Below are 23,157 nucleotides of genomic sequence, written 5' to 3'. Positions count from 1 at the left end.
CGTATTTGTGGACCCACAAATTTTCCTTTTTTAATTTGTGCATCACTAATTTTAGGAAACTTCTATATTAAGTACATGAAACCAGGAGTACTGTCCATGGCCTGGACAAAATTCTTCATTAATCCTAGTTTGATATGTAACAGAGGTAGATAACATTTATAGGATTACACAATGGGTCATGTTTCACATTTTTCTGTTGAGGAATGAGTGATAAGAGTTTAGTCCATTCTTTTCTAATGAAATGGTTTTTTCTGCCCCCTACTACTCCATTCACACAAAAAACAACAGCACTTTGTGAAACCAAGCTGCAGATCAAGAATAAGTGCAATTACCTTCAAATCACCATAAATATAACATTAATACATTGAATATTAAAGCTTTTCCAATATAAATTTAAAGTTAATATATTTCTTTCATACTAGCAGAGTGAGCCACAGGTATTGATGATAATTTATTGCCATTATGCAGAAGCACAGCTTTTAAACTTTAGAGGACTCTATGAACAAGTGCCATTCTGTTGGATTATGTTCATTATAAAATATTTCCATGAGAGAAGAAATTACATTACAAAACACTATGCCATTTTCTTTACAAAAATAGCCTTTAAATTCAGAATGACAATTATAATAAGTACGTAGCTTTGTATTTTTTTAAGAAGATTCCATCCTCTTAGCCGGAAGCAAGCATTTCAGACTTTTTTGGATAACTTTACATCTTGTATGAGGCCGTTAAGATTTTCTTGAGTCAGTAAATGAGACTCTGATGAACTGCTTTGTTCAAACGTTGTATCACCAGATTCTGTTTCTTTTTCTTCCTTACTTCCATCAGATTCGGCTCTCATCTAATGTTACATGTTCTGGAGGCTTTGGTATGAGTAATTTTTCGCAGTGTGGAAATGGTCTCATTGCAGATTGCAAGTTAGGGTACACCACTGTATGTTTTGATTTTGACATAATCCCTTTAATGTTTGTTAAGCAGAAATAACAGTCAGAAGAGTGATCTTTGGGTTCCCTCCAAATCATATGGGTAGAAAATGACATGGCATGTGCCATTTTTCCACACAGTGAGAAGCCTAGAACATGATAAACAACAGATATGTGGGGCTCAGGCTCATATTTGGTCCCCACATTTATACCCAAAATAAAGTTCTTTACATTTAATAAAGTATATAATAAATTTAATGCAGTAAGGTTTCGTCTTTGGAATTTGAGAGTCACTTCACCACATACATAACAAAAATTGTTAGAATGTTTAAAACAAATTAGGAATTTTGTAACTAATGACAAATTCAAATGTTTGTTACATGTCCATACATGTCTGAACCTGCACAATAGTAGCAATGCTACCCTTTGACTTAGCTCATTTGGTTCCATCATATTTACAATGGAGCTTGTACTTGACAATGGATGAAAAAAGATTTAAAAATATTTAAAAAAATTAAAATAACAAAAAACTGTGGGTGATGGGAGAAACACCGAATTCATACTTGAAAACAGGATAAAAAACTGCATAAGTATACCTATTGGTACTTGAGACAAAAATCTTGTTTACCAGTGTAATTAATCCTTGTAAAGAGTTAATAATTTCTACTTTTCAACTGGCAAGCAATTGCGTTTCATTTAGTCTGTACATAGTGGAAGTATAAAAACATCATTTGTTATATGCTGCTAATTTTTTTGTCAGTTATATTAAATTATTGGAACTGTATCTTCTTGAGAATAAAAGGAAACTGTTCACATTGCAGAACAATAAAAATCAAAAGTTAACTGTAGTGTGCCGTATTTTGGCATTTTATGTTGTAGGGCATTTGATACTCTGTAACATTAGACCTCTTTGTAAAATATATATTATATGATATGATACACACACACACACACACATAGCTTTTAAAAACTAATTTATCATCTGAAATAATTATTGACTAACTTATGTATAATGAAAAGTGCTTTAAACAAAAGAATTAATTTTGTTTCAAGAAGTATTGAGAAATATAAGAAAGCAGCAGAATTTGATGAAAATAATCAGGATAGAGGAGGAAAACATCTTCATTGAAGCATATTCTATGTAGAATTTGTGAATGACATTTCACAAATATCAGGAAGAAAAGAAGCTATGGATTGAGAAGAATGGAGAAGTTGGTGGATTGAAATCTGTCAAAAAATATAATTCATAAAAAAATAATTTTTTATTTCCAGAGTTTCTTTAATATTCATTTTATTATTATTACATATTACATGTGTGAATTTATTATATCTCTATAACATACACATAGGATGAAGTGAATAAAAATCAATAATTACTTTTCTTGTCTATTTTTTAAGAAATTACTTACAAATAGGAGAATAAAATATCAGAAATTAGTATTCTTTTATCTTATGAAGTATTTATTTTTTTTAAGTAACTGCTGATAACTACATGCAAATACCGACCCTGTATCAGTAATTTCTTAAAAGGATGTGAATAAAAGGTAAAAAATACTTATTCTTTTAAGAAATTACTGATTAATTTTTAAGGTACATACAGACCAACCTTATAAATATTATGGCTGCATTTATGTATTTTCAGAATGAAAAAAATACAGAATTCAGCAATTTATCAGTCTAAGTAGAGAGAAGGAGCTACTCCGCTTTGATGAAGGAACGGTTGACCATTTAAACAAAATCTTTTTACCTTATAATAATAACAAAGGAGGAGGAGGAGCCATATCATTGAAACAGAAGATGAAATTTTTCTTCGGTACCAAAGAAAGACAGGTGTGAGTGAAGATTTCTGCATTCACTGGACTACTGTTAGTAAAACTTTTTATTACGTTTCAGTTAAAATAATAGTAAAAGGAAGTGACTGGATCTACGTCCCCCAAAATGCAGATGAGTTAAATGAAGCAAAGTTAAAGTGAAAAGCAAGATTTAAAATGCCATGTGTGATTAGGAGAGTAGACTGTATACATACTTAGAAATTAAAAAACAATCACAGTTCGGCGACTGTTACATAAACTGAAAGGGAAATGCGAGTATTAATGCCCAAGTACTTGTGATGCAAAGGAGAAATTTACTAATGTTGATGCTTCATGACCAAGCAGCACTCATAACAATGATATTTGGAGACGCAGCAAAACACTAGAAGTAATGTCAATATGTAATGGGGCTGTTTGTCTCATGAGATGTAGTGCCTATGATGTTGCTCCATGGATGCTTACAACATTTGGAAATCCTCAGAATGCTGAAGAAGAAATTTACAATAGGCATCATAGAAAAGAAAGAGTAATAACAGAGAGAGTATTTGGAAAAACCTCATTTAAGTGAAGTTGGAAAAAAATTACCAAGATTTTCCTGCTTTTGTTATTTTACGTAAATTTGGTAAACAGATTGATGAGTATGAAGTAACAGATGAAGATAATGATGATTGTGAACGTACTGGAAATGAATGAAGTCAGACGCAGAAGAGAAATGAAATAATGCGTGTGATTATAGACACATTAAATTCCTAATTTTCAATTCTTTCTTTTATTAAATTATCCTTTTTTTTTCATCTACACTTTAGGCAAATATATTTATATATTCATGTAGTGTATATACTTCATTTAATTAATACTTTATACTATATTTTTATATTTAGTTATACTTTTTAATGTTTTATTTAATCTTATTAAATAACTGACAAAAATTTATGAGTTTGTTTTGAAAATACAATAAAAAGGACTTATAAAATATGTAATAAATAAAATTATAATAAAAATAATATATGGATGAAGCAAGCTAGGCTACCATTGTGTAGGTAAGTGAGGAAGCGAGTAAGCATGCATGCGCGCGTGTTTGTCATGTATTGTATATGTTATTACACACCTTGTGTACACACACATACACATGCAATGTATGTTATTATCAATATTAATTTTTGTTTTTTCTATTTAAGTGGAAAATAGAAAAAGGAAAAAAGGTATTTAAACATTTATTTAAAAAAGTAGTCAAATTGATTTCAAGAGTAAATATCACAGACTAAAAATTGTTCCTCAGCTGTCGAACAGTTGCTGGAAGACGCCAAAGAAGTATGGTTTTTTTATTGTGGTAACCTCTATTTCACTTTATACTTTAGTTAACACTAATAACTCCCAGTGCAGTTTGTGTTCTTTCTTTTTATTTTCATCTCTTCTTTCTGCTTCAGCATTTTTATCAACTGTAATTGTTCACTGAGGACAAGTCTTTGTAATTCAGTATTTGATGAAGTGGACATTTCATCAGTATCATTTGTTTTTCTATTTAAATCTTAGTATTTTTACTGTCAGTTACTGATATTTCTCTGAGCTCCTCTTCGATGATGCGAGTTTCATTTTCCTCTTCTATTCCAGCAGTTATCACGCCAGGTACATGTCTGAAAATGGGATTATTGAATTTTTCTAGAATGACTAGAAAATACTTTTCCAAACTTTGTGGCTTTGTTCCTGGTTTTTTGCTCGTCGGTCTTTTTTTAACTTCATGTTATTTAGCATTTTTTAATTTTATCCAAAGCGGTTTTCTTTCCTGTAAACTGTTCATATTCTTTTAATATGTTTGTCCAAGCTTTCTCTTTAGCAACAATTGTTTTAGCTGATAACGATTTGTTTAGGACAACTGTATTGTTTTTAAGGGCATTCATTAGATTTAGCTGGCCATTGAAGATTTGGGTTTGTTCAGTACCTGTGTAAATTGTGTTTTGTCTTCACTCATCAGTATAAAAGTTCAAACAGTAATGAACTTATATTAAATAATTAAGATTTTAATATTGAAATGTACGTATATTTAATAATATACGTTTTTGAACAGGTTTCAACATTCACGCTTTTGTTTATTGAAATGTTAAACATATCAGTAATTTTCTTAAAGAAAATAATTTTTTTATAAAAAAGAAATACTTAAGACTGAAAATGCACTACACCCAAATTCTTAAGGCTACAAGTAATTTCCAACAAAAAAATGAAAAGTTCAACAACTTTTAAAAGAATACTTATGCGAGTCAGTAATTACTCTTCATAATAAGGTATATCTATTGTAAGAAATCATTCTCATTTATTCCCTATTTAAACCATAATTGTTTACATTAAAAACTACATTTACATTGCACTTTAATGCTTTTTTCATTTAATTTTTTTATGTAAATTAGGGACTAATTTATGTAAACAACAGATTGAATGAAGGAATATCATTTTTGGGAATTTCTTAGTTATTCATTGTTACGCTTAACATACTTTTTCACAACTGAGTTTTTATATGTGTAAGTGGGTATTGTCTATTTCACATTGTCTGGCTCTCATTCTATTCTCTCTTTTTCTGTTTAGCCTCCGGAACTACCATAAGGTATTACTTCAGAGGATGAGTGAGGATGTTATGTATGAAAGTAAATGAAGTGCAGTCTTGCATAGTCTCAGGTTGACCAATCCTGAGATGTGTGGTTAATTAAACCCAACCACCAAAGAACACCGGTATCCACAATCTAGTATTCCAAATTCTCCCATTCTATTGTGGGAATCTAATGAAAATACATATTTACCTGGTGATGCACAAATGTAGTAAACAATTCATTCATTACATCAACAAGGTTTAATAATTAGTGTATGTTGCAAAATTTGAATCACTGGTTGTGCGTTTACAAACAAATTTGGAGTATATATCTTTTGGTGGCTATACAAAGCATATTCATCTTTATGTTAATAATATAACAAATTTCTAATGTTTTTTTTAATACATCCTTTTTGAAATATAAAATAAAATGTTTTATGTTTTTGTGGACATAATATGGGATAAAGAACAAAAATAAATGATAATTTTCTATGAAGTTAATGCAGGCAAGTTGTAACAATTTTAAAGCTAAAAGTGACCTTAAAAATTTTCTTACTGCAGTAAGCTAAGCTGAAACAGCAGTAGCTAAGCTGAATTTATAAAATTCCTAGCAAATGTTTTGTGGTTAAGTATGATAAAAATAGGGCATAAACCAGGTTTTGAATGCTTGAAACTGGTATATCTTGATCCAAAATGGGTTGTTTGTCACTAGTACATAAATGCTTTGTTGAACCTTATGTTGAAAAAAGAGAAATCAGTTTTAAAAATTAATTTTTTTTTCAAAGAATATGATGAATTATATCAAAACTGCTTTGTTCTTGTTCTCACTTTCAAAATAGGGACACTGTAAATTTTTTATTTAGAGTTAGATCTTAGAGAGTCATATTTAATTAGGTGATTTAATTTTCTTATATTATTGGAAATAAAATTATCTGAATTTGCATATCATTTTCTATTATTGTTATTAGTTATGAATAAATACCAACATCATGGAGTGAAACTGAAATGAGTGTTATTTAATTCTGATGAGTAAGGGAATCACCCTCTCAGTTGTGGTTTAGATCAAGTATTTTTTGTCTCTATTCTTTCAGGATGTTACTCTTATATATGTTTTATGTGTTTTGGAACTATCAGATTGTAAGCGAATGCTTTTTACTGTCTTACCAGAAGGATAGTTGATAAAAAATTTGATGTGGACATCACATGACTTCCTTGTACACCTATTAAATTACATAATTTTTTTTTACAATTAGAGGTTAATAATTATTAATAAATCAATATATTTAAATTAAAAAAAAAAAAAAAATTAAAAAAGGGAGATGTGAAGTCGGATTTGAACCGAAGTGTCTTCCCCTTGTAAGATCCAAATATTTCATTAATTAAAATTTTATTTGGCTATAATTCTGGAACCAATGAAAATAAGTACAATATATCATTGAAAAGCTCTCAATGAGGCCTTATTGTGCGATAATTTTTTTAAGTTAAAAAAAAGTACAAAATCCAAAAAAATTGGATTTTGGTCTTTTTTGGACACTTTTGATCCAGCCAATTGCAATTAAAAGGGGGAAGTGCAGAACTAGATGTTACAACAGTACTAACTCCAAAATTTCAACATCCTATGGCTAATCGTTTTTGAATTATGCAAAATACATATGTACCAACATCACGCTGAAACCAGTTAAAATGGATTCAGGGATGGTCAGTATGAATATTTCCATTGAAATCTGAAATTTGCAATCACAATACTCTCTTTACTTCGTACAAGGAAGTAATCATTTTTTGCCTCTTCCATTTCTTGTGAGCAATTTCTTTGTTCTATTTTTACATTTTTGTTAATAGTAAAACTGTAATGTTTTTGTTAAAACTTTTTTGAGGATTTTTTAAAATTACTATGAAAACACTATGATAAATATTTATAACATTAATAGAACACCACTTATAACTATTTTTTACAGGAACCTCAAACAATGGAATAGAAATAAAAGTACTCATGAGTACATTATATATATATATGGTATGGTAACATGTATATACTAAATATGCGATGAATATTACATGTCTTGTATTAGCATAATTGTTAAGTTTTTCAACTGTTTTGTGTAGACTGTCTCTTAGAAAAATAAAAAATTAAGGAATTTCATATCTGGCATTCAATCTCAAAGTACTGTAGCAATATGATTAATCATCACTATGTCATAATGGACTGTTCCATATGTACTATAGAATACGGTTTTGAAGTGAATCCCTCACAAGAAATAAGATTTATCTACTGGAATTAGAGACAACCTAACCAAAGTGGCTAAAACTATTTTTACTGTCATTTCTAATTTTGAGTTATACATTTTTTAAGATATGTGAACCAATTTGACATAATTAGAGAATGAATAATAATACACGAAAAATAAATCTACCCTCCTATTTAAATATGATAAGAATGTTTATGAGATCATAAACATTCATTAAAAATTAATAAAATAATGATTGGTCCATTATATTCATATAAGAATATTCCTTTAAAAAAATGATAAAGAAAATATATTAAGAAATATTGAAATAAAAATGTTATCTTCAAAATCAAATTCTTTCTTGAGAGATCTAAACATTAACTATTTATTATAATAAGAGTTTATTACAAAAAAACTATTTGAATTATCCTTGACTGATCAACGAAAAATGATATAACTATTGCTATTTTTTACACATTAGGTGTGTGCCCAAAACAGTCAATCATGTCAAATAACAAACCGCTTTCGTTCAATACCTTAGTTAGGTGTCATTCTGTACAATAAGTTCACTGGTTCAGAATCATAATAAATAAAGATATTGATCAATATGTTTAAATATAAGTTAAATATGATATAATGACCATTACATGGTTCATATTAGGTTTAAGTTTTATATTTTAAAATGAATAATACGTTGTTCATGATAGTGTAGATGATGGCTGTCGTAAGTATGTAATTAGACTGAACAATACAATATTATAAATGCCAGCTGGTGAACTAGGCCGACTGAATATAACAACTTTATATACTTTTACATAAATAAGGACTTTTACATAATTAATAAAGAGGAGAGGATACATGAATCTTAATATAACTACCTGTCAAAACATCAGGATTTTTTCGCTTTGAGGTAGATTTCATAAGATGGGTACCATGATTCGACTTCTGGAAAATGTTGACTTATCTTCTTGTTTCACATCCTCCAGACCCCAAAACCACTCTCAGTTCAGGTTTATATATATATTTCACTTTCTTGTGAACATGATAACTGCCATAACTTTGAGCCAATCACTTTCAAAGTGATACATAAAATATAATGACCCAAAATCTCGGTCAATCATTAATGGGCAAAATCAGACTATGGGGGGCGCTTTTTCAAAAAAACAAAATGTTGCTATAACTTTCTTATTAAGTAAAATATCAAATTCGTTTAAAGTTTCTACTATTCTTTAGATAAGGACCTAAAACTTATCAAAGTAAAGTTTTTTGATATCACCAACCACTGGCCTAGGGGATGGAAAAAATGGAGTTTCGAAGACAAAAAAAAATCATACCTCCCTTAATAGACACAGTATTGAATTGGTTTAAAGTGGTCCTCTAAACATTACCTAAAACTTTTGTCTAAAACAATTTTTGATATTTATGATCAACCCTTACAGCAAAGGGCCAAACCCTTGACCAACCCTTACATCATGACCAAATGATGCTGGAATTATAAGAAGATTGAGCTTGTCAAATGCCAAACAAGTGAAACTTTTTTCACATGCAACCATTGTCATATTGAATAAATTTTAAGTTTTTCTTACCTTTAAGGTGGAAATCTTTTTTATTCCCTACAGTAAGTTATATAACAATATAATGCATTATACAAATGTAAACAAATTGTCTACAATCTATTCACTGTAGATGAATAAATTGTAAACAATTTAATGGATTGTATAAACAATGGACTGTACAATTTAATTTATTGGACTATAGACAATTTAATGGATTTTATACTTTAATGCTGTATAGATTATATTATATTACAGAATAACAAACAAAGTTTAAACATGCATATCGCTTATAAAACAATAATAAAATTAAATTGTTGAATCTATATGTAGCTTAAAATTGTATTCACACTCATTTCCCATATAGAAAAATAATAATTATATATTTATATAATGCATAATAATTATAAAGCTCATTTTTATCTAGCACTAGATAGGGAATCTTGGAGAGCTGCATCAAACCAGTCAAATGAGTATATCAAGTATATCTTTAGTTGGTTTACGAAACATATTTTCTGTGTATATTTATAAGTGAATATATAACTTTTATCACCAGTGATCTGAATATTTCAATAAGTTTGTACTTACAATTGGATAGATTTAGGATTTCTCTTAATGTGTTTGTGGCTCCTATGTGAAGATGTATACAATGGTTGGTATGTAACTTATGCCATTGGCAATATATGTGTACAATTATCTCATATAGATAAATTAAATAATAAATAAATCTCGGGTAATCCCTTATAAATCAATTGTACCTAAAATCTTGTAGATCTAGGATTTCTTATATTGTATTGTTTGTGGGTCTATTGAGAAGATATATTCAATGGTTGGTATATAACTCATACCATTGACTCTATACATGAACATATATTTTATATATAATAAATTAAGTTGTACCTAAAATCATATAGATTTAGGATTTCTTCTAGTGTATTATTCATGGGTTCATTGGGAAGGTGTATCCTCCAGTGGCGAGCAACTCATTCCAGTGACAAATTGATGTGTACAAAATCTCAATCAATAGATTAAATAAAAAATAAATCTTGAAAAACTATTCCTCATATATTTAATAAATAAATAATCAATACATCAATAAATAATCCCTGGTATTTTATTGCACTTTAATAAATGTATCAATAAATAATCTTTGGTGTCTTAATGCACATAAACACATAAATCAATAAAAAATATTTATAATGTATGTTTATGTAGTATGTATGTGCATGGATATGTTGTATGCATGTGTGTATGTAAGTAGTATAGCAACAAGTCTGAAACTATCTAGGAGTGTAAGAGCAATATGAACATGATATCACAATTAGTTAATATGATATGCAAATTCGGTTATAAACAATAAAACAAACTTAACACATTAATAATCATATTTGTGAGATAACAAATCAGTGAAATTACAATAACAATACAGTAAATAAATATTAAATCAATCAAAATATTATCTTAAAAATATGTTATTATTATTATTCATTTAAAAATATTATTTAAGTCAATCATTAGAGATTGGTAGCAAACATAATTTATGCACAGGTCTTCTTAACTGAACATTAGCAGTATCTAAATCAACAACCCTTACCATGTTGTCAGAACCCAGATAAACTTGGATGATAACTCCATGCTTTCAATGCACGAGTGAAGAATCCTTGTTGGTGATCAACAATAAATTTCTAACAGAAAGGTTATGTGAAGGAAAACATCATTTGTTGCATTGCTGTAGCTAATATAGATAGGCCTTAGACCATCATTTCAAAATGGATTGCACAATTTTTTGAGTAGTTACCAGCAGCCTAAATGATTAATTTCAATTTTTTGGTAATTGGGTTCAGGCAAGGACGTGAGTGAGAAGGTGTCCTGGTGATAGAGGTTCTGGATCGCTATAGTCTGTTGAAATAGCGAAAATAGGATGGGAATTGAGACGAGCTTCAATTTGGGTTAAAACTGTACATAATTCCTCAAAATTAAGGATTGTTTGTCCTATTACGCGGCACATACGATATTTGATGCTCTGGATTGCACTGTCCCATAAACCATCAAAATGGGGAGAATAGGGAGGAATAAATAACCAATTTAACCATGTGTAGTTGAAAATACTTGAATATCTGATTTAAAAAGTTTATACAAATTGTAAGGGATATTTTTAGTGCAATGAAAGTTGGAACCGTTGTAGAAAAGACTTGAGTAGGAATACCCCTACGTGATATAATTCTATTAAAGGCTGCTATAAATGACTGTGAAGTTAGATTAGATAACCTAGATGAAATATAAATAAATTCTAGATGAATAGCTTTGGTAGCAAGACATATAAAAAGTGTGAGACGCCTTACTCAAGGTTTTAGACCTTTAGGGTGGCAAGGCACCCACTGAGGTTGTGCAATGCTTTAAAAAGCAGGACCAACCTCAGTTGTAAGGGAGAAAAAAAGGTTTTAGACTTCTGTCTGCCATGATGAATCATAATTGGGCCGCCATAGTCTACTGTGCAAGAAGAGAATGTTTGGGAAGGAATCACTCTAAAAGTAGGTAGCTCACCAAGTGTTGAACTTGGGTTCTTGCATTAAACCTAAAGAAAGTCAAACATTTATGGATGATTGACGAAATGATTCTCTTAGTGTTTATTATCCAGTATATCTGACGTAAAGAATGATACATTAATTGAATACCAGAATAAAAGTAGCAAGTGTTCAGCATTAATAATTAGTTTTGTGATATTTACATTTGGATATAAAATAATAGGATGTTTAACATGGTAATGTAATAGTAGAATGTTGTAATCTGCCTCCTACTCGAAGTAAACCTAAATTATCCAAAAATGAATCAAGAAATATAAGCTTAGCTTGATTAACAATAATTTGATTGTTATTTCATCACCAAAATGCATGGATGTGATTATTGTATAAAAAAGGTAAGAGTATGGTTTAGTTCTTTTGTAGTTAGGGAACCAGAAATTTGTTCAAACTGTTTTGACTTAACATTGTGAAGAAATCTAAAACAGAAACTAATGTGCGAATTAAATTGTGTAAAAAGATGAAAATCTTTGTGTATAATCAATTACAACAGTGGATACACATGATATTAACATAGTTCTGCATTTTTCTAATAAACATTCAGTCTTCATATTACAGTTATTAAAAGTAATATTATGATTACTTTGCCAATAAGATGAAGATTGTAACAGCCAAATGGACCATGCTACCAAAGTGACATTTTGAGTAATTTACTTGGAGTACAACATCTAGACAATATGCCAGCTGGATTATGAGAGAATTTGACCTGGCGCCAATTAGCATTTGAAGTATTTTGTTGAATCTCGGAAATTTTTTTACTTATAAATACTTTCCAATCAGATTGTTGTCCATAAATCCAGTAAAGTGCTATTGTGGAATCTGCATACAAATTTATCTCATCAAAATGAATCTTTAAAGCATTGGTTACCTTTATTAACAAACTAGTAAGTAATAAACAACCACAAAATTCAAGTCTTTGTAATTTTATTTGTTTTAAAGGGGAATGTTTTGATTTAGAAAACAGTAGATTGATGAAATTGTATGTTTGGCGAATAAGGTTGGTATATAAATGCAACAGCCCTTTATAAAGACATTGGAAAATCAATGTATTTGAATTAAATTAACCTTACTATTGTTCAGATTTATAGATCGCTTTATTTTAATTGACTTGATTAAATGTAACTGATTGTACAAAGTGAGCCATTGTGTTAATACTGTTTTGGGTATTTCATCCCATTTAATTTTAATTTACCATAATAATTTCATAAAATATTTATGGAAAAATACAATAGGATCAATAAGTCCTAAAGGATCAATGACACCTGCTACGATGGACAGAATATTTTAGTATGAATTTTAAAATCATTGTTATGGGTAATCTGGAAAAATAGTGTGTCTGAAGTGTTGTTCCACAGAATTCTTAAAGTATGTATGTTATGTTCTTGGTTAGACTGAATGCAAGAACTGATGCGAGTATTAGAAATCCATGTATGAAATGAAAAACCATACTGTTGTAATTATTTTTAAATCTTGATTTTCAGTTGAATAACTTCATTTAAGTTATCTGAACCTGTAATGAGGTCATCAACACAAAAATCGTTTCAAATGGCCTTACAAGTTTGTGGAAAATCATATTAATTTTTATTTGCTATTTGAATTAAACATCTAGTGGCTAAATATGGTGCACAAGTGGTTTTATAAATTGATGTTCGTAATACATAGTTTTTTATTTCCTGGTCTGGAGAATCGCGCCAAAGAGTACGCTGTAAATTAGAATCGTTAAACTAATGCCTGTCGATACATCTTTGCTATGTTCGAAGTAATGTAATAATTATGGATTCTGAATCTAAGCATTATGGAAAATAAGTCTTGTTGAACTGCAGTTTTAACTAACAGAGTATCACTGAGAGATAGACCGTTAGTGGTTTTAGCTGAACTGTCAAAACAACTCAAATTTTAGTTGTCAGACTAGAAGGCTTAAATACTGGATGGTGGGGTAAATCGCACATGTTTGATCTGTTAATTAACAAATCATTGGAGTTGAGCGGTGACATATTACCTAAATCTAAATATTCCTGAATGAATGCAGAAAAGTCTTTTTTAACATTGGAATTTTGTTGCTTAGCTTTCTTTACAAAGATAAGAATCTATTCTTAGCATTAACAAAAGAATTGCCTAGCTGAATATTATCGGATTTGCAATGTAATGACACGACAAATCTGCTCTAAGTAGAGTGGAACTGAATTGAGAATGTTTTTCACACATGGAAATTTCATTGTGAGATCAGTATTAATTTCTTCAATCTTCCAAAAGTTCTTGAGTACAGTCAAGATTTGTAGAATTTTTATAAGAAAGGATGCTAGTATCATTGCCCTTAACGTTAGTAGGAAGGCAACCACTGAATATATTATCCTAACTTGATTTCTTGGACAATAGGATATAGAATTTTGAATAAATTTCCCAGGCAGGATAAGAATTAAAATTGAGCTCCAATGAGAATGTCAGTACTATTTGTTATGTTAAAATTAGGATCTGCAAAAAATAGATTATTAGGTAAATTGAAATGAGAAATATCAAAAGTGGATGCTGGAAGGCTATTTGTTATATCTGATAAAACAGCACATTGCATTTAGAATGAAAAGTTCATATATAGAGAGTGCAATGTAAATACAACACTGTATTTAGATTGAGAAACTGAATTATTTATGCTTAAATTGGGAAGATCAATTTTCATGAATGGAAGTCCTAACTTTTGGGTGAATTAATGTGTGCAAAAATTTGCCTGGCTGCCAGAATTTAATTAGATTCGACATGTATGAGAATTACCAAATATATCATTGGTAATACATATTGCAGTAGATAAAATTATGTTTTTGCTTGACTGCAGTTTGAATGAAGAATTATTTTCAGACATATTGTCTTTTAATTTAGAATCAGTAATGTTATCCATATGAATAAGAGTAATATGTTTTTAAGAGCAAAAGCCAGGCGATACTGCAAGGTATCATCACATAGACTATATCATGGTTAAGCAAAGATTTAGAAATCAACTCGTCGATTGCAAAACTTACCCTGGAGCAGACATTGATAGCGACCATAATTTAGTGATAATGAAATGTAAATTGGGGTTTAAAAACCTGAAGAAAAGTGTCAGATGAATCGGTGGAATTTAGAGAAGCTTGAGGAACAGGAGGTAAAGAAAATTTTTGAGGAAGACATCAAAAAAGGTCTGACTAAAAAAGATAAGGTAGAAAATGTAGAAGAAGAATGGGAGAATGTTAAAAAGGAAATTCTTAAATCAGCAGAAGCGAACTTAGGCGGAACAAAGAGAACTGGTTGAAAACCTTGAGTTTCAGACGATATATTGCAGTTGATGGATGAACATAGAAAATATAAGAATGCTAGTGATGAAGGAAGTAAAAGGAACTATCGACAATTAAGAAATACTATAAACAGGAAATGTAAACTAGCGAAAGAAGAGTGGATTAAAGCAGAAGTGGAAAGAGAAATGAACATTGGTAAAATAGATGGAGCATTCAGGAAAGTTAAAGAAAATTTTGGGGTACATAAATTAAAATCTAATAATGTGTTAAACAAAGATGGTACACTGATTTATAATACGAAAGGCAAAGTCGATAGGTGAGTGGAATATATTGAAGAGTTATACAAAGGAAATGAATTAGGATATGTTGTTATAGAGGAAGAAACGGAAGTTGAAGAGGATGAAAGGGGAGAAACAATACTGAGATCTGAATTTAAGAGAGCATTAAATGATTTGAATGGCAGAAAGGCTCCTGGAATAGACGGAATACCTTTAGAATTACTATGCAGTGCAGGTGAAGAAGCGATTGATAGGATTATACAAACTAGTGTGTAATATTTATGAAAAAGGGGAAGTTCCGTCAGACTTCAAAACGAATGTTATAGTCATGATCAAAAAAAGCAGGAGCAAATAAATGTGAAGAATACAGAACAATTAGCTTAACTAGTCATGCATAAAAAATCTTAACTAGAATTCTGTACAGAAGAATTGAGAGGAGACTGGAAAAGTGTTAGGAGAAGACCAATTTGGTTTCAGGAAAGGTATAGGGACAAGGGAAGCAAATTTAGGGTCCAGATTAATAGTAGAAGGAAGATTAAAGAAAAATAAACCAACATACTTGGCACTTATAAATCTAAAAAAGGCATTCAATAACGTAGACTGGAATAAAATTTTCAGCATTTTAAGAAAATTAGGGTTCAAATACAGAGATAGAAGAACGATTGCTAACATTTACAGGAACCAGAAAGCAACATTAATAATTGAAGAACATAAGAAAGAAGCTGTAATAAGAATGGGATTCCGACAAGGATAGTTCCTATCCCCGTTACTTTTTAATCTTTATGTAGAACTAGCAGTTAATGATGTTAAAGAGCAATTTAGATCTGGAGTAACAGTACAAAGTGAAAAGATAAAGATGCTACGATTGGCTGATTATATAGTAATTCTAGCTGCAAGTAAAAGAATTTAGAAGAAACAAAAAAACTTACAGGCCACATATTAAGGCATCCTGGAATAGTCGCTTTAATATTGAAGGGACAGGTAGAAGGAAAAAAATTGTAGAGACACGCAACATTAGGAATATATAAAACAAATTGTTAGGGATGTAGGATGTAGGGGATATACCGAAATGAAACAACTAACACTAGATAGGGAATCTTGGAGAGCTGCATCAAACCAGTCAAATGATTGAAGACAAAAAAAAGAGCAAATCTTACATTAGTAGAATAACATTCATTAACAGAATGACCTTTACGTGAACAACTAAAACAACAATTATTATATGCCAAAAAAGCTCTATGTTCATCAATGGATAAATTTAAGAAATCTTTACCATAAAGTAAAAGATGATTAAAATTATGAAATAAACATTACCTAGAATTAAATTTTTAATATCAACTTACATTATTTGTTTTGTATTGTTTATTAGTATTTAAGTTAAATTGTTTGGTGAAAGATTTGGTTGCATTGTTGTAACACTGTCCTTTAGCATTATTAACTATATGTTTTGTGGGTTTGACCTATCTGCTTTGTTATTTTTGAGAATCTGTTGTCTTAATTCGAGGAATTCTAAAAAATCTTAAAGTGGGAAACCTTTGATTTTATAGTTTCTCCTTCCACATTTTAGAGGTGTTTTAGTCCAATTTTGATGTTAAAAATTGAACAACAATAAATTCATATGTGTTGATTGGAATTTGCATTACTTCAATAGCATTCACATATGAAGATAATTCATTGATAAATATAGTGTCCAAAGATTCTCCTTTTATAGAATTTAATTTTAAAATGTGATCTGCATTATGAAATGCAATTATTTACTTATTATCAAATCGTTTTTTTTAATAAATCTAATGCAATTATAGTTTTCATTCGTTATTGGCAAATTCTTAATAACGACCAATGCTTCATCCTTCAAAGAAGAATGTAAATATGTAATTTTTGTAAATTGGTTAAATCATTTCTATTATGTACTACTACATCATTAAATATGCTATAATAATATTGCCAGTCTAAGACATTGTCTTTGAATAATGGTATATTAATCAGTTGTAACTGTATTTGCTTAATTGTTGTGTTTACACTGACTTCTTGATTTATTGCCTTTTGATTATTATTAATGTTTATCAGGTGATGCAATATAGATTCTATACTACGTAATTCCTCTTCGACTGAACACGATCTGATAAAACAATAAGATTTCTTAATTTAATGTGCAAGGCGTGACTATCACTTTGTGAGACATTATATTTGCAATGTGCTAATTCCTGTGATAAGATGCTTTAACTGACCTGCCTTAACAATTGGTCTTTGTCCATAATAAAATTAATAACTCTAATTAGTAATGTAAATCTTTAACAATACAAATTAAATAGAAAATAAATTAAAAATGATATTACATTAATGATGCTGAAGAAATGAGTTGTGAACCCTTTCTCCAGTTGTATAATCAGCAACTTCATTAATTCCTTTTTTTCTATTAACCATAAATTAAAATATTGAGGTTTAAAAATGTAACTTGCAGTTTATATAAGTTGAAGTTTGAAGAATATCACAAATAAACCTTCACATCCAGGCTGGAGGACCACAAAATGTATGTCGAATAACAAACCGCTTTGGTTCAATACCTTACTTAAGTGTCATTATACTATTCGATAAATTTGCTAGTTCAGAATCATAATAAAGTCATTGCTCAATGTGTTTAAATATAAGTTTAATGTGTTATAATGATCATTACAAGTTTTATATTTTAAAATGAATAATACAATGTTGATGATAGTATAGATGATGACCGCATTAAGTGTGTAATTAAACTAAACAATACAATAATTAATAGTAATATAATAAATGTCAGCCGGTGAACTAGGTCAACTTATAACAACGTTACATACTTTTACATAAATAAGAAGATGAGTATTTATTTACAACTAATAATGAGGAGAGTATACATGAATCTTAACAAGACTTAAAATAATCCATTTACTTTATTTCTATTTTATGTATTGACTTAATAATAAACTTAATACTTCAGACTCATCCAAAAGTTGATTGCTGAAATATATTAAAAAATCTACAACATAAATTCATTCCCCTTGCACTGAAATCATTCTTTACATTCAGTTTTTATATATATTTTAAATAAACAAAAAAAATCCTTCACTTATAAATTTAAATGAAAACTTTTATTTATACTTCATCTGGTAACATTGTCTGTGATTGCAAAACTTCATCATTGGTAGCATTAACAGACACTTCTTTAGCTGGTTGTGCTACAATACCTCTCGTTAATGAAGCAGTCACAGTCTTTGCTATTTCTAAAAGCTATTAAAAAAGGAAAAAGAAAATGATGTTTAAAAATTTAGGAAATTACATTTAACTGATATCTATATATATATATATATATATGTATAAGAAAGTTAATTAACTTTACATATGTTAATGAGTACTGCACTAACTTATTATGGGTGATAAATATATTTTTTTAAGAAACTTTCACAATAAATTACACAAGTTACAGACAAAATTAAAAAAAAATTAAGTACAACTCATTTTCTAAATACATAGAAATGTTTATTTTTGGCATTACTGTCCTGCTCCTTCATAACTGTTGTAAATGATGCTATCCTACTTTTCAGTGAAAATGAAACTCATTTACTAAGCGGGCAAATGATAGTAACACATTGATATTTTGAGGGTATAAGTAATCTTCTTTGTTGAAAATTGCCATGATTGATACTAAATTCTACTTTAGACAGACTGAATACACATTCACTCAGAAATACGAGGAATATATGCAGACAGTAAGCCAAACAGAATTAATTTTGTGAAAGTTCTCATAGAAACAAAAACATACAAAGATATTAACATTCAAATTTTACATGTGAAAACCGAGATCTCAATACAGCCATATGAAATAGACAAAATGGTATGAGAATAATAATAATAGAAATACAATAAAAATAGATAAAACAAATACAACCATAGGTATATTACAATATACCTATATATATATATATATATATATATATATATATATATATATATGTATATAAAATACAATATAGGTATATTATAATACAAGCATAGTACTTGATCAAGAGGTTTCTGATATTTAAGATGGATACTATTAACTGTCCTATTACCGTACTTAATTGTATTATTCAGGCACTTTTTTAACCAATATGTTTTATCTAAAAGTAAGTGCTTGATGTATGTGAAACGATTTTACATAGGTATACAACAAATAAAAAGGTATATATATATATATATATATATATATATATATACACACACACGAGGGATATCTAAAGTAAAGACCACTGGGAAATTTCTCTCCTTAAGGTTGGCGAACTTGTGTCGTCATTTATGGTTATGCTAGTAATATACACACTGCATTGTTGTCTGTAAGTTATTACATTGTAGTATCTTTAATTACAAGTGAGTTATTATGTAATAAAATGAATAGGAAAATTGATGTTGCTGCCGACTGTGAAATACATTGGCGTCCATACATTGTTTAAACCATCAAAACATTAAGTCAGCTGAAATTCATAGACAGTTGGTTGATGTGTTTGGTGATACTGTAATGAATGAAAGAAATGTCCAAAAATGGTGTGAAAGGTTTAGAAATAACAGAATTAATATGAATGATGAACATTCGGGGAGGCCCTTTGTAATCACCAAGGACTCGTTGAAACGTGTCATCGATGATGAAATCAGAAAAGATCATCACTCAACGATTTCCAATCTGGCCATTCTTCTTGGTGTTTCAAGAGCTGTTATTTGATCACATTGTTCATGACCATTTCGGCTTCAGAAAGGTTTGTGCACGTTGGGTGCCGCAAGTTTTAATGGAATGTGACAAAAAAATTCAAACGGGATCTGCTTTGGAATTTTTGATGTGATATACAGAAAATGGTATTGAGTTCCTTAATTCAATTGTTACTGGTGATGAACATGGATTTCGTATTACATGCCAGAGAGAAAATGGCAGTCAAGTGAATGGCATCATCCTCAATCACCAACCAGACCAACAAAGGTCAAGCTACAGCCATTTGGACACAAACTGATAGCCACAGTCTTTTGGGATCGGTTTGGCATACTGCTGATTGATTTCATGCCACATGGAATGACTATAAATGCAGAAGCCTAATGTGAAAATCTATGTAAGTTATGGCGTGCCACTCAAAATCGGCAACGTGGGCGGCTGAACAATGTCATCTTCCTCCTCATGATAATGAACGTCCACACATTTTGTGGGTCTGATATGTGAAATTGAAAAAATGTTTGAGTGGTAAGCAATTTGCAGGTGACAATGAACTTAAAAATGCTGTTAATCAGTGTCTAAATTGGACTGACAGCAGAAGAATAGGGACAAGGGTATGTTGAAGCTGGTGTATTGCTTTGATAAATGTCTTAATTCATGTGGTGATTGTATAGAGAAGTATTATATGGTATGTAGTTTAAGAGAAATAAAAAAATTTATAAACTCTTTAGAATAAATTTTTTTACAATGAAACTGTCTTCACTTTAGAGATAACCTCTCATGTACACACACACACACACACACACACACACACACACACACACACACACACACACACACACACACACACACACACACACACACACACACACACACACACACACACACACACACACACACACACACACACACACACACACACACACACACACACACACACACACACATACACACACACACCTGTAGCAGAGGAGAAACTGCTAACAGGCGCGTCTCCACGTGTGGATTGGAGAAGCCCTCCCTGCCCCTTAGGGGGCATAGAGTTGGGGTGAAATAAAATAGCTCCCGTGTACAAAACTCCCCAACAATGGGTTGGTCATAACATCTGACCTGCCAAGAAGAAGATTGTTCGCTGTTATAACACACTGGGAGTGTTCGTGACTGTGTCGATGTCTGTTGTCGATGCAAGTTTATGACTGATGTGAGCTTGCTCTGCCGACGTGTAAGTTATAGCAGTAGATCTGGAGCCAGCCACTTCGGGCCTTGATCAGGAAGTACGCAGTGAGTGTTAGAGATCGGAATCTTCACCGCACCGAGTGAGTCCAGTCCGTCCGTGAATTCCGGGACTGGCTAAGTGTCGACTGGGCCTCAGGGAACTGGGGTAGGAGTATTATCTCCGAGGGTATACCCGTTCCTAGTTATGATAACCCGCTCCTCTCCGTACGATGCATCGTAACGTGCATCATGAAATCAGAAAACTGGTTAAGTCCATTGCTACGGCATATAAGTTAGCCAGCAAAGCACCGCAGATGATGGTTTCAACTATCCAAACATCTCCGCGTGCCACGCCAGAGCAAAAATGCCAAAGCAGTGACGTGACCCAGTTGACAAAGATAACCGGAGCCGAAGCTAATGGAGGATTAGTTTCGGAAGACAACGGAAAGAGTCTTACTACGTCTGGGAAGAGAAAAGAAAGAACTTCTCCACACCGATAATAAAGTCAAGAAAAGGAAGGACTTAAAACCCGACCCGCTGCAGAAAACGACAGTCCAGAACACCGAAAAGAAACGAGAAAATGCTTGGCAGGCAGTCTTGTCTAAAAAGGAAAAGAGGAAGCAAGCCAAAGAGCGGTTACCAAAAGAACCGGCGCACAAATCTCGGCCGGAGCCTAAGCGGAAAAAACCGCGAAAATTCACCAGGCCGGACGCCTTGATTATCCGACCTGTTGAGAAGGCGAAATATGCTGAGATACTGCGTCGGATTAAAAATGACGTTCCACAAGAGCAGGCCCGGGACGTAGTTGACAAGGTCCAAAAGACGAATGATGGAAACATGCTCATTACGCTCTCCAGGAAGAGCACAGACAAAGGACAAGCTCTAATGAAGACAATAAAGAGCATCCTGAAAGAAGAAGCCGACGTCATCTGTAAAGGTCCAGAGGAACAGCTCGAAATCCGGGACATTGACGACGAAACAACCAAGAACGATGTCCAGAAGGCCTTACAAGAGGCAGCTGGCGATGACTACGAAATACCTGGAGAGGTCATTAAAATTCGTCCGGCCTACAGAGGCACACAGACCGCTTTGGTACGATTACCAGCAGCAACAGCGCAGAAGATACTCGGAGAGAGAGGCAAGATACGAATTGGCTGGGTGAATTGCCGTATCAGAACAGTGAAGACTCCACTACGATGCTATAAGTGCTGGCACTTTGGACACACTACTGTTCAATGTAAAGGCGAGGTCAACCGATCTGGGCTTTGCATCAAATGTGGGCAAACAGGTCATCAAGCTGCTCAATGCCCAAATAAGGTGAAATGTGTTTTATGTGCGGAAAAACCTGGTTCTCAGGATACTGCTCACCGGTCTGGCGCTGGTCGGTGCCCGGTCTTCCAGGAAGCACTCCAGAAGCTGACAAATAAACGAACATGAAGATACTGCAGCTCAACATTAATCACTGTGAAGCTGCGCATGATTTGCTCATGCAGACAGTACGAGAATTGAAGGTTGATCTTGTGTTTCTATCGGAGCCATATAAACATCTCACCGGGCAACCATGGGAGACAGACATCACCGCTAAAGCTGTCATTTGGTCCTGTGGTAAACTCTCCTTCCAGAATGTAGACAACAATGGCAGCGCCGGCTTCGTAGCAGCATCAATAGATGGCATCCGCTTCTACAGCTGCTACGCACCACCTAGCCTCTCCATTGCTGAATTTACTGACTTCTTGGATCGCCTGACCGAAGACGCGAAGCAACATCATCCAGTGGCGATAGCCGGGGACTTCAACGCCTGGGCAGTCGACTGGGGTAGTAGGCAGACTAATGCACGAGGAAGAGAACTACTAGAAGCTTTTTCTACACTTGATGTAGTCTTGCTCAACAGTGGTGACAGGCCGACCTACACCAAAGGTGACGCAAGCTCGATTGTAGACCTCACTTTTGTCAGTGCCAGCCTTGCTAAAGGTAACTCCAAACTGGAAGGTACTAGACATCTACACTGCCAGTGACCATCATGCTATACT

At 31.7% G+C, this 23,157-nt stretch overlaps 1 protein-coding gene across 2 annotated transcripts in view; it reads right to left on the bottom strand.

Moving 5' to 3' along the window:
* Positions 1-17,864: 17,864 nt before the first annotated feature.
* Positions 17,865-23,157, bottom strand: part of BBS4 (Bardet-Biedl syndrome 4) — a 66,430-nt gene continuing 61,137 nt past the window's right edge. For both annotated transcript variants that reach the window (XM_075358967.1, XM_075358968.1), the window contains one exon: positions 17,865-18,468. In XM_075358967.1, coding sequence (XP_075215082.1) covers positions 18,334-18,468 — 135 coding nt within the window. In that variant the 3' untranslated portion in view covers positions 17,865-18,333. The remainder of the gene's footprint in view (positions 18,469-23,157) is intronic.

The sequence above is a fragment of the Lycorma delicatula genome, chromosome 3 (assembly GCF_047948215.1).
Source record: "Lycorma delicatula isolate Av1 chromosome 3, ASM4794821v1, whole genome shotgun sequence".
Classification (NCBI taxonomy): Eukaryota; Metazoa; Arthropoda; class Insecta; order Hemiptera; family Fulgoridae; genus Lycorma; species Lycorma delicatula.
Note: the sequence above shows the minus strand (reverse complement) of the source record. Positions and strands in the feature narration are given on the sequence as shown.